The 13,021-nt window shown below is 35.4% G+C and overlaps 1 protein-coding gene across 3 annotated transcripts in view; it reads left to right on the top strand.

The window, feature by feature from the left end:
- The window catches only part of LOC145672067 (cilia and flagella-associated protein 47-like), a 169,158-nt gene that overhangs the window by 73,517 nt on the left and 82,620 nt on the right, over positions 1-13,021 (top strand). For all 3 annotated transcript variants that reach the window (XM_081741318.1, XM_081741327.1, XM_081741309.1), the window contains one exon: positions 11,515-11,705. In XM_081741318.1, the coding sequence (XP_081597444.1) occupies positions 11,515-11,705 (191 nt within the window). The remainder of the gene's footprint in view (positions 1-11,514; positions 11,706-13,021) is intronic.

Genomic DNA, 13,021 nt, shown 5'->3' with positions numbered 1-13,021 from the left:
TATGTGACGTCTTATATCAGAAAATTTCTTATAAGTGTGTTCATTTGGGAGTACGCACAGTTCTCAAGCTCTTTTCTTATTCCGCAAAATGTGGCGAGGCTCTTCGTCGTGCCATGGTGGAAATTTCATGATTTTTATTTTCTTGGAAGGTACAAAGTCTTTTACTGTTGCATGAGTAATATCGGTTAAGAAATTCACTGCCTCGTCTATTGTCCCTCCTAGTACAAGTGTCCACAGTAATACCTGTAGAGCTTTGCAGATTTCATGCCAGGAGGCCTTCCTCCAGTCAGGTAGAAACTTCCTTTGAGAGGTGGATCGTTGACTCTTGGGGGAGGGAGTGCAACAGGAAACGCGGAATGTCACTTCTAGAGACTCGTGGTCTGAACTAAGTAAATTCTTAGATGTGATGACACTTTCTGGGGGGAAAGTTGAGATAACATAATCTACGTTGTTGTTTTTACGTGTATTATGCACATTATATTGTCCCAAATAGAGACCATGAATAAAGTAGTCCATAAAGAAAATGTCATTTGTGTCTGATGCTATCCATGTTTGTTGTCGATCCATTCCAGACCCAAGTTATAGTCACCGAACAGAACGAGTTTTGTCACCTTGTGCCAGGGCATCTACAAGTGATTCGTAGTACGCTTATTACAGTATTGGGTTCAAATCTCGTTGGTTCCCGTTCGGGAGAAGCCGTTTATAACAGTAGTTTGGTCCCTGTGAAGGGCTTGGCCATTTATTACAGTATTAGGGTTCGAGTCCTGGTACATTCCCGTGAGAGAAAACCATATATTACAGTCCTGGGTTCGATTCTCGTCTGTCCCTGTCTGTTTTCCATATATAACAGTACTGGGTTCGATCCAGGTACGTCTCACATAGGGATTAACCATATACTAGAGTATTGAGTTCAATTCTATTCACTCCCTTTCGGGATAAACCCTTTTATTACTGTAAGTGGTTCGTGTCCTACGGTCCCAAAGTGGGCTTACGCTTTTACTATGGTCTGGGGTTCGATTCTCCACCGCTCGAATGTCTTCTTTAGCATTTACTATCGGGTTGGATCAACCATTAAAACTGACCATATAGCCGCTGGACAACTGGTTCAGAGTTCGGTCAGAACGTTTCGGGAAACCGGCACAAAGTTAACTCCAATTGTATTCTATAGCGCTAATGCAATTTATTAATGTATGAATTATTAAGTTGCATAGGCGCTAATCACTCGTGCTGTAAAGAAAAATGAATTAAGTTGTTCCTTAAAATTAACATATATGAATTTAGATCATGATTGTTATTTTGAAAGGATACTCAACTTTTGGATTTTTCTTTTAATTAACACTTGAACTTCATGAATAAAAATTACATAAGTGGTAGCACTTCACTTTATATAACCAATATTTTAGGCCCATTTAATACGAAAGACGCGGATGTCGCGGTTGACACGAATTATTCGTTATATTTCGTCACATGGTTGATTTTGTTATTCGCTAGCACTGTTTACTCACTGTGACACATGCAGAAAAATTGTTATTGGCGGTTCCTGAGGGTCTGTCCAGAAGGTTACGGGTTGGTTTCCTCTCATCTTCCTTTTGATGAACAAGTGGTCTTTGCTGCTTGCTTACTCCATGTCGCTGTAATGACCTTTACTTTTACTTGTAAACAAATACTTTAAAATTGGTGATCATCTTCATTATCACGGCATTGGTTCTAAAGTTACGTTTCGTACTAACAAGAGTTAAATGTTATTTCAACTTGTGTTTCCATTTCAGTCGCGCGCACTAAATTCAACGTGGTTGCTTCCCCGTATGTATAAGTCAGACTAAAGCACCTTTTCTCCCCGTCTCGTCGTGTTGCTAGGCAAAAGAATCAGTTTGCTACGCAGTTTGGTGATATCAGAAGCTAAAAATAACTATGACAATCCATGCATTGGAATTTTTAGAGACGACGTTTGTCCATTGTGCTGGATTTTAGCTCCTAATATGGGAAGGAGAGGGGAATTCTGCGATTTCCGTCGCAGTCAAAACCCACATACATATATGCACATTCGTTTGTTGGCTGAGAGAAAAATTCTTGAGTGTGCTTTTATGCGAGGTTCATTTAAAAAGTTAAAAATTTCTTCTTAGAAATTGACTGAGCTGAACCGTATGGTTACACGCTTCAACTAAGTATCGAGGGTTGTTTCTATGTGGTTTGTAGAAACACCCGACAAAGAATTACTTCACGTGTCCATACGGCACCTATTTGGCGTCCATGCACGTAACTCGTTTTTATTCGAATATGCACATAAAATAGTATTTATTTACTACTAACACACATTCAGTTTATAGGATTACTTATTTATATATTTTTATCCATTAGTGAATTACGAAAAATAAAAATTTCTGTCATTGGCTTCGATTTAACTAACTCACTCATTTTATCACTTCATTTGTTATTTAGTTAATTGAACATCTCTTAAATTATCGTCATACTATATGCTATTGCACACTCGCACACTCGTAGTCATATTAGTACAATTTATAGAAACTAAGTTTCCTTGAATTCATCGAGGGTTTTGGTATGACATTGCAAAGGTTGTTAGTCACTTCCACACAAAGACCACGATCACTAAAATGGCACAATATTTGGGTTTCAGGGTTTGTATATATATCAAAGATAATGAAAATACAAATGTATAGGAAAATTCCAGGTTTATGAGATTAAAGATAGACTTTATAATAGCTTCGGGTTACAATAACCTGCCTTATTTACACGCAACATGCAATTAATAAAGTAATATGGGATGTTAAAATACACATACAAGTTAATGACATTATAAAGCTAAGGATGAGGTTTAAACATAGGGCAGTATATTTCGAATTTACGCTTTACAATTGTCGAAATTTATGAAATAATGGCAACCAGTGTAACCGCTCGGGGTAGATAATAAGACCCTTTTATTCACATTTATCAACGTATTTCAACATTATACGATTTTACTTCAATATCACATTTACATTCATTATATATTTATAATTCAATATACATATATTTAATCATAATCTCACCATATAACAAGATGGATTGGCGTGAATTTTTAAACCAACCCTCGTATTATTCCAACATCAATTCTTGGAAATAAAATGCGACTAATCAACAGTTGGAGAAGAACAATGCTCAGGAATTTCTCACCCAAAAGGTACCTCACTTATCCAGACAGCTCTACTTCCTCCCGTCAGCCCATATTAAGAAGAAAAATTTTGCTACCCTCGAGAGAAACGCCCACGCACAAGTCCTCATGACGATGACAGAGTTTTACGTGACAATGTGAAGTCTATCAATAATCGTCGGTTGTACAACTTATTCGAACAATCAGTGTTTTTAATGTGATTTTTATTAACTTATGAACCATTCATTATATATTATTAGCAATATAATAACGCAAAAACTTAATGTTCTCTACGAACTATATTTTAGTTTAGTCAGTGTATTCTTGCGCTATGAACTGGCAACGGTGTGATGTGCGAAAAAAAGAGGAGAGCGTCACTTCCCACCAAGTACATTGAACGTATTCAAGATGTGCTCGAAATAAGTTGATTTCAAAATTTAAGACGAATGTGAATAGTATTTGAGTTTTGTGTATATCAAATGCAAAGTGCAACGCAGGAAGAGGACCGGAGAGAGGACTTTCATTCTCTCTCAATATGTGAAACAACAAGTGTATATACCCTCAAAAGGGAGAGAGTATTCACTGTAATGTAGAGAGAGCGTCAACACCTACAAAGCAAGACAAACGCTAAAATACCAGCTCTCTAACATGGAAATCATATTAGCAAATATATCAAGTGAAGCATTCAGTATATTCTTAAGTTCCCTTATAAGTTTCACGCAATATTTACAATGGCATAACTACCAAAATTAGTCATTTGTAACTTTGTTGTGTGAGGAATGCATATTCGTCTCATATTTATGGTCGACTTTTGAATGAACATACGCAGAGAGGAGTGTCACTGTGAGCCGTACCATGAAAACATCAAATAAACTTATCTTCATATAGTGATGAAGTGAAGTGCCGGCAGTAAACTGCGTTCGGTCGATAATTTCGCGTATTAATTCGCTTACGTTTCGGTGCACATATCGCAGTGATTGGGCCATCTTTTCGTTTAAGTGAAGTATTGTGTTTTGTGTTGTCATACGCTTGTAAATGTTTTATTTCCAGTGAAATTAAAGGTTAAAGATGAATATTATGCAAAATATTTTCTTTTTCAATATGCAGTGAAAGCAGTTTTTCATAATGTCAAAGTGTGATTTATATTGTCTTTCTCAGTTAATGGAGAATATTACTTTCTTATAGTGTACATGGCTTAGATTAGAACCAAACAGGTAAGGTATCTATAAGCAGTGAAGGACAAACATTACTTTCGCCTCCCACTATCCATCTGGCGTAAATCATGCATGGCTGCCCCACTTGTATTCTTTTACAGGTATTAACTGGTATACCTTGAAGCTGACGCAGCAGCGAAGGTGGGTAAACGACAAATGTCTCTAGTTAGGGCGACGCCCGAATCCTAGGACCGTGGAGGAGTGAAGATACTTGTTTATTGCTAGCCTCTTACTTCATTTTACTAATTTGTGTATTTGAATGATGTTGTAAAGGAGATTTTTGGGAGATCCAAGGTTCGGATCCCAACATTATTATTAGTTAGTCTTCTCGGACTGGAACAAACGAGTATCGAACCCCATTACATCTGGCGCTTCGAATACGGACATCCGGAACTCGAACCCAGGACCGGCACTCCCCTTATAACCATTTCAAATTAATTACCCCGCTCAATAAAATTTTTAGGATGCAACACAACATCATGTACAATGAAATAAATTTGACTACACGACGAACGAATAACCGCGAAATATTGTAAACACTTACATCCTTAATGATTTCAAAATAAGGAACATTCAAGACATAAGATAGATACGTAAGCTGAACTACGATACGAGAATTTAGTTATTTTACAATTTGCCATCCACATGATGAAATCTCAAAATTTAACACACACTCATGGACCCATATATCTACACGAAAAATCCATCTCTATGGCACTGTATCGAAACAACAATGGAGACGACGAATGTTATAAAGGTAAACTTCAATCGGGAGATGGCAGAGGAAAAACGGAAGCAAAAGTTAAATCATATACTGGACGATCGCTCGCGACTACACCGGGTCGAATTACGATGGAAACAGTCCCTTGATATCTGACGAAAGTGAATACCTCCACGAATTATGTCTTGCAATATCTCAATTGAATATTCAAGTTCAAATAAGGTATGTTAAATGGTTGAGAATTATCAAGTTAAAAAAGGGAGGAAGGTTGAAAGAATCTTAGAGAAGATTAACAGAAAGATAGCTAGAGAAAGATAACAGAGGCGTGCCAAAGGAGAAAATAAGATAGAACACTAAATACTACAAAGAAAAGTGGTCGAATTTAAACATGCGACAATCCGTCGACTTCACATCCAAAAACATATTTTAATATACCGAAACAGGTAGCCCGCTAAATGCGTGGCCTAAGATATATCTCCAAGTGCAAAACAAGTCCGTGCCCAGAATGAGATTTCCACAAAGACAAGGGCTTTAATAAACTACACACCACATCGTACCGGTCACGCCATTGGAGACTCCGGAACTACCGGAAGGGAGGTGAGGTCTCTTAATTTAGAAATTTCTAATAAAAATATCCAACCCCACAGAATAAAGTGAGAAGAGTTCAGATTAAAGTATGGAAAATAGCGTAGAAGCCAATAAAATAAAGAAAATCCTAACGGGGGGTTGTCAAAATTAAAAATAAATAAATAAATAAATAAAGTAATTTTGTACTGGCAAGTTAATACAAGCCAAATTTTGCCAGTCGGTTCCAGTCCGCAAGACTCGCGAGGTCTTGAGGCGTCAACAAATTTCATACACTATATCTTTAGAATTAAAAGAAATGAAAATTCATGGACATTAGGATTTCTAACGCCCTGGTACAGGATAATGGGACTCTACTGTAAAAAATCTACTATGCTATTTACTCTTATTTATCCCGTCACCTCTATGAACAGTGATGAACTCGGCTTAGTAAAGTGATATTGGAAAAAATCTCAAGCAATCAAGTACTATTGCGAGTATGAGGATAGACGCGTATATTTAAACTGCACCAATTGTGGAAACAGCTATACTGTTCTGTAGTTACTTTTAAACTATCCAAAAACATTTATTACATAAACGTCACTCACATCGTCAGACCAGGTAGGCAGTTAATACGTACGATTACGGTTCCTTTATTACACTGCTTAAGCTGAAGTTATTCACTTTGTGCTCCCAAGGGATGGCAAGGGGCTTCCCTTACCATCTACAGTATTCACTTTTACATCTGTATTGTCAAACACAAACTGCATAAAAGAGCTGCGTACTATATCAGGTTGGACACTTTCACATTCAGAAATCAGTAGTCTAATTATACAAAGCACAAAACGACAGAGTTTATAACATCGAAAAGATGCCACGATTCATAGTTTCATCCTCTAAAATCCATAATAAAATCTGCCAATCCTGTCTGGAGAGGAGACAGAAGCGATTTAGGATGACAAGCTAACATGATAGCGTGCTTGATAGCTCTCTATAACAACAATGTCAAAGAGACAGAGCCGTTTTTAACCTCTCCGGCGCCCTAGACACTGCAAATTGTTAGCCCCCGTCCCCTCCTTCAGTTATTACCTTGCCAGTTTTAGTTCGGAAAGGATTTTTCCTTAACTCTCATACTCCTTTCCCTTTCTTTGTTCTTGCCTTGGAGAGTCTTTGCTGCTAAATAAGAAGTGAGAAGATAATTATATGCATGTACAGGAGATTGAAATTTATTCGGCGCGCTTTTAATAATAATATATTGAACTCATCTAAAGTATATTGTAATTTTTTTTCTTCTTTTTTATTCTTTCATCATTGTTGATGTTCAGTTTATCATATTGAGTGCTAAGCTAGTACTTTTAAATGGACGGAGGTTGTATTTATAGGTTTCTCGTAAATTATTATAATTAAAAAGTGCACAAGGAATCATTTCCACACTCTCGGCTTTTGTCTGCTAATAACAGAAAACACGTATTTTTCCTAATATTAGTACAGTTAATTGTTTGTTCTCACACCCCAGTTATCCTCAGACAACTGTTCTTAAGTATTCTTATTTATCAAGTAATATAAATCTCTATTTTCAGTTAACAAAAGTAAAACTATACGTATCACATTTACATTAGCAGCCGAGATCTAGTTTGTTTGTAACCAAGTAGCTCAACCGGAACGGAAATGACGTTTTCTGCACCAGCGTATTTTAATTTTTTTCTCTTTTTTCGCTTTCCAATTTTTTGAGCCCCCAAATATTTTGCGCCCTAGGCACATATCTAGGGTTCCTAAGCGGAAAAGCGGCCCTGCAAAGAGAGTCTAGAAAATCATGGGGCTAACCTATGATAAGAACTAATCTTTGTTATGTGGTCATAGCTCGACAACATTTTATGTCATCAAGACTGGTTATATCATATAAAAAGCTTGTAATACTATAACTGTATATACTATACCGACTTTTTGTTTCCTCCATTTTTGAACCTATAATCACTGGAATATACTGGATGATTATTGATAACTTGAGACAAATATCTTGAGACAAATGACTTGAGGAATAGCTTTATTATTTATTATTTATTTATTTATTTATTTATTTATTTATTTATTGAGACAGTGTTACATGATGACAGACAGTTTAGTCCGAAGATTTGGAACTTAGCGATTCGGCATGCGCGCCATCTCTTAACCGGGATTCAGGTAATCACGAGTCTACTAGAACAGTGGTTCTCAATGTTCTTTGAGTGACGGCAAACTTAACTGAACATGCAGGACATCGCAACACACTTGTTTCATATTTTTGTTATAAATAATAATAATAATAATAATAATATCTATTATAATAGTGAAACCTATTAGTTTTTATAATGATTCCATATAGCACTGAGCATTATTGCTACCGTTGGAGGTGTTGAATGGTACAGTCTGTCTCGATTTTAACTAATTATTATTAAATTCTTCATGATTTTTAAATTCTAAAATTTCGCGACACATCTTAGGGAACTGTATGACACAACAACACATCGGTTCAGAACCACTGTACTAGATATAATCTCCTACTTGGCAATGTTCTTTTTTCAATAAATAAATAAATAAATAAATAATATGTTCCAGCAGAGTAGAAGCTATCAATTTATTATTGACAACGAACGATGTACACTCATGTCCAAAATTATTGTCGCATGTCTATAAATATGTTGTTGTAGGAATATAATTTGATAACGAATTCACCCGGTATTTCTGATAACGTTAGTATGTTTATAATCGACAAAGACATGTATGTGGCAAATTTCATCTCAAAAGAGCAGTAAATAAGAACAATAAAACGAAAACAAAACTTTCTTCTCCATTTAGCAACATTTTGTTTTACTCATTTTAATTTTCGTATTTATAATTCTTTTCCTATGAAATTTACCACAAATATACATTTCCCGATTATACACATAGTATCGGTATTAAAAGTACCCTGCAAAACCATTACCAAAGTATATTCTTACAAGAAGACAGTTATAGATATTCGACAATCATTTTGGACATGAGTGTACTTTTTAGCGGCATACTTTTTCTCGATTTTTCGAAATCTCCGGATAAGAATTTACCTTCAAACAAATAATTTTGTTCAGCTCGATGTCATGTATCGATTCATTATGTCTCCGTTTTGTCTTTGCACAATATTATAGTGAAACAAATACGAGGCGTGTCCGAAAAGTAAGTACCATTTTTAAAAAAAAATACTAAAATAGTTTTGTTGAAGCCAAATTTATTTTTACATGAAAGAGCACACCTTAAACTATTTTTTGACATAGTTTCCACCAATGTTAAAACGCTTCTCAGGGCGGGTGACCAACTTGTCCAAACTTTCCTCAACGAAACATCCCGCCAGTGTCCGGCAAGTACCCAGGGGTGAAACTATCAATATGGAACGATGCTGTGAGACTCTGCGAAAACTTTGGTGTGCAATCCAAAACAAAAGGAGAGGAATGCTCGGCAAAGGAGTTGTGTTGTTTCACGACAATGCTCGTCTCCATACTGCTGGTGCCACCCAAACATTAGTCCGACAATTCAGTTGGAAGCAGTTTGACCACCCGGCGTACAGCCCCGATTTGACGCCGTTTGACTTCCACTTAATCCTGCACCTGAAACGCGAACTCGGCGGTAAGCGCTTTGAAAATGACGACGATGCAAAAAACGCTATGGAGTTAAAGTTGTCTTCACTGGTGGGATGTCTCTTTGAGGAATTTTTGGACAAGTTGGTCACCTGCTCTGACAAGTGTTTTAACATTGGTGGAAACTATGTCAAAAAAATAGTTTAAGGTGTGCTTTTTCATGTAAAATTAAATTTGACTTGAAGAAACCCTTTTTTTTCTTTTTTTTTAAAAAGCTACTTTCTGGACAAGCTTTGTATTAAAGTTTAAAGAGTTAATTTTCGGCTGTATCTCATTAATCATACCATGTACTGCCATCTTACTAATACCATAATGAAAAGTTTCATGAAAGTACACTTCAGAATGAGTTTTAGCTTAGCAGGTGGCGTGGTTGTTGTAAACATTATTTTATTTATTTTTTTTTTTTTTTACTTTCGAGCAACCAGGGCCGGTACTAGACAATTTGCCGCATTTCGGCCGCAATTTGCGACCATTTGCTGCCCACTCCTTTTCTCAGAAAGAACAAATCTCAAGAGCCACGGTATTAAGTATGCTTCCCCATCATGAACAACCAAGAGAAGGGAACAATATCGTCGTGTCTTCTTCTTTGAATAATAATCTATTACAAGTATGTTAGTGAAAGATAAAACAAACACACTTGTAGAGGAAATATGATAACCCTTTTTTTTTATAGAATTCAATATCGAGCTTCAATCTCAATATATCAGTTTGAATTCCAGTGCAGCTAGCTGTTTTATCTTTTTATTTGATTTTCCTTCTACATCTGTTAAAAAATTAAAAAAAGAAAAACTTTTTTTCTACATTCAATGATAAGGACCTTGTTTGTGACAAAGACAAGACTAGTTTTCATATCAAAATTGTGATAACTAACTAAATGAAACAGATATTCGCTACTGTTCGACGAGAATTGAGTTCTTGTATTTGATAACAATCGAGCAATTCATACTAGGATTTGTTTGACCATTTGCTTTAGTATTGTTCATGTAACTTTAAACTAATGCGACCTAAACATGGCTTATGACTGTAGTATTCAAATAGAAGGTCAGTTTAGTAAATTTAACTACCATCAATCATCATGAAGTCTGTGTCCAACGATAAATATTTATTTTAGATAATGTATAGTTATGACAGACTTTGCCGCCCCGTGCAAATGCACGTGTTGCACATATGGTAGAGCCGACCCTGCGAGCAACGAAAGGAGAGAAGAAAATATTCTGATCGTGAAAAAAATAATCGAGAACAGACTGAATTGGTATTCCGATTTCTAAATATCAAGCTACAGTAATAGCAATTGAAATGCACCTAATCACACACGCTGGTACATGTTCCATTATATAAAATTGGAGGTTCGGTGCGCAAATGAAGGAACTCCCACAATAAAGAATGTAAGATCTCTTTCCATTAACCATGTATAAATAATGCCCATTAGACTCAAGCTGTGCAGGAAACATCGTTTAAATGTCAATTAGACTATGCAGCATTGAAGAACATACGAATATTAGATTATATTTTAATAGGAGTCAATTCTAAACTCTTCAACAGCCCTTTTTCCAAATTACACATTTATTACATATTATCATATTATCATCTTCATTATAAACATATATAATTCTTATAGTTCATCACATCATTAAACTCATTTTCATCTCCTTTTTCAAGTTCATAGCGGCTGTATTTAAAATTAGAATTAATATTCTCACCATATTTATAAACATAATCAAAATTATTAATTATCGATCATTCTGTTCTCTATAAAGCTGCATATCATCTGTGAACAAATAACAATATATTTGCAACAGCTCGCACTGATTTGATATTTCTAAGCAATTAAATATAAATACATACATAATTTTACAGATGGATTAGCTTTTGACGTAGGATCCGAGGTTTTTACTTATTACAGCTTCATATTTCTAACTAAATTAGTAGTTACAAACACAAACTCATACTGTGAAACCATTTATGAAATTGAACTGCTAACTATTTTTTTTTTTTTTTTTTTTTTTTATTCGAAAAAGTTATGCTTTTAAATTTTAATCTTAATATCACAAGATGCGGACCAGACACCCCATCACCAAATGAATTTTATGCAATGCGTTTCGGGACAGCTAGATAATAGTGGCGCATTACACAATTTCCATTAAAAAAAAAAAAAAAAACAACTGGAAATGTAAACCAGAAAGTGATATTATTCTTCTAAGTTGAATGTTTATTTTTCAGACACCACGTAGCACGAAAAAAACTGCAAAGTTGTACGTTGCAAATCGTAATCCATTCTCAGTTAAAATGAGTATATTTTTTAAGGAAGAATATTTCTACATTGATGAAGATGAGCACAAAATATTGCGGCCAGGAGAAGAACATACATTGACTGTCATTGCAAGTATACCAATTCTCGGAATATATGAAAGGTAATTACATATTACATCATCTCAACAAATTTTATTATTTTAATTAAAAAAAAAAAAAAAAAAAAAAAAACATTTTGTGTCTGTTGGGCTAGATTATTGAAATACATGCACAAGGTGTTTCAAAACAACACCAACAACGTTTGGAAGCTGATTCCTGACACCAAGATAAGACAAAAAGTATAGACCAACCTGGGTGCAGAAATCCGTCATTTTGGAGTTATAGGATGTAGAAAACATGAAAAATGAACATGAAGCAATGAAATGAACTTTAAAGGTCCATAGCTCCAATACTATGGGACCTGCTGTAGTCGGGTAAGGACTTCACTTAGGAACTAATATGTGCGCTATCCAAAAACACATGTTTCAAAATCCTGTGGTACTCATGCAACAATTCTTATAGAGAAAGTTTGGCTATAGGCATATAATTTGAAGTATTCACAAACTACTTCTATAAAAATTATTGCGGAAGTGCCGAAAGATTCTGAAACATGGTTATTTGGATAGTGCACATACTAGTTCCTAAGTGAAATATTGACCCGACTACGGTAGGTCCCATAATGTTGGAGCTATGGACCTTTCAAGTTCATTTTTTCATGTTTTCGGCAGCCTATAACTCCGAAATGACGAGTTTCTGCTCCCAAGTTGGCCTTATACTTTTTGTCTTATCTTGGTGTCAAGAATCACCTTCCATACGTTGTAGGTGTTGTTTTGAAACACCTATGTATATATATTTTACAAAGGTGTTGCACTCTTCCAGTTGCGCTGCAGTCTAGTTTCATTTACAAACCTTCAGTGCAAGAATTTCGGTTTAATTATTTACTGAAACTAGTAAACGAGGACTACATTTCCAGGTTTCAAATTGAACGTCTCGTGATCTGAGTATAGAAAAGAGAGCAAACAAGAAAGAAAAAATATTACAGGGTGTGTGGTAAATGACTCTCTATTTTCTATGCCTTATATTATTTATTATTTCTTGTCAGAAACATTATTCAAAAAAGAAGGGAGGTTTCAAAGTGGATATGTACAAAATTCAATATTACCTTCTGCATCAACAAATAATTGGCTGCTTACCAATGAATTCTCCCTCGGAAAGCCTAAATATTTTTCAAACGTTTTGGAGCTCAAAACTGGTTCCGTTTTCAGTGGCAAAGTGAAAAGGATTAAAACGGAGATAAAAGGTGTAAAACCAGGAATACATAACACTAAATAAATAAATGTAACGTAAAGAATGGATCCTGAAATGTCACGAGCAGAGTACAGCGCAAAAGAGTAAACTGAATCGAAGGGACCGCGGTGTCTATGTTGCGTCTCTATTG

The sequence above is a fragment of the Thermobia domestica genome, chromosome 2 (assembly GCF_964235325.1).
Source record: "Thermobia domestica chromosome 2, izTheDome1.hap1.1, whole genome shotgun sequence".
Classification (NCBI taxonomy): domain Eukaryota; kingdom Metazoa; phylum Arthropoda; class Insecta; order Zygentoma; family Lepismatidae; genus Thermobia; species Thermobia domestica.
This window is presented reverse-complemented; position numbering and strand designations above follow the sequence as displayed.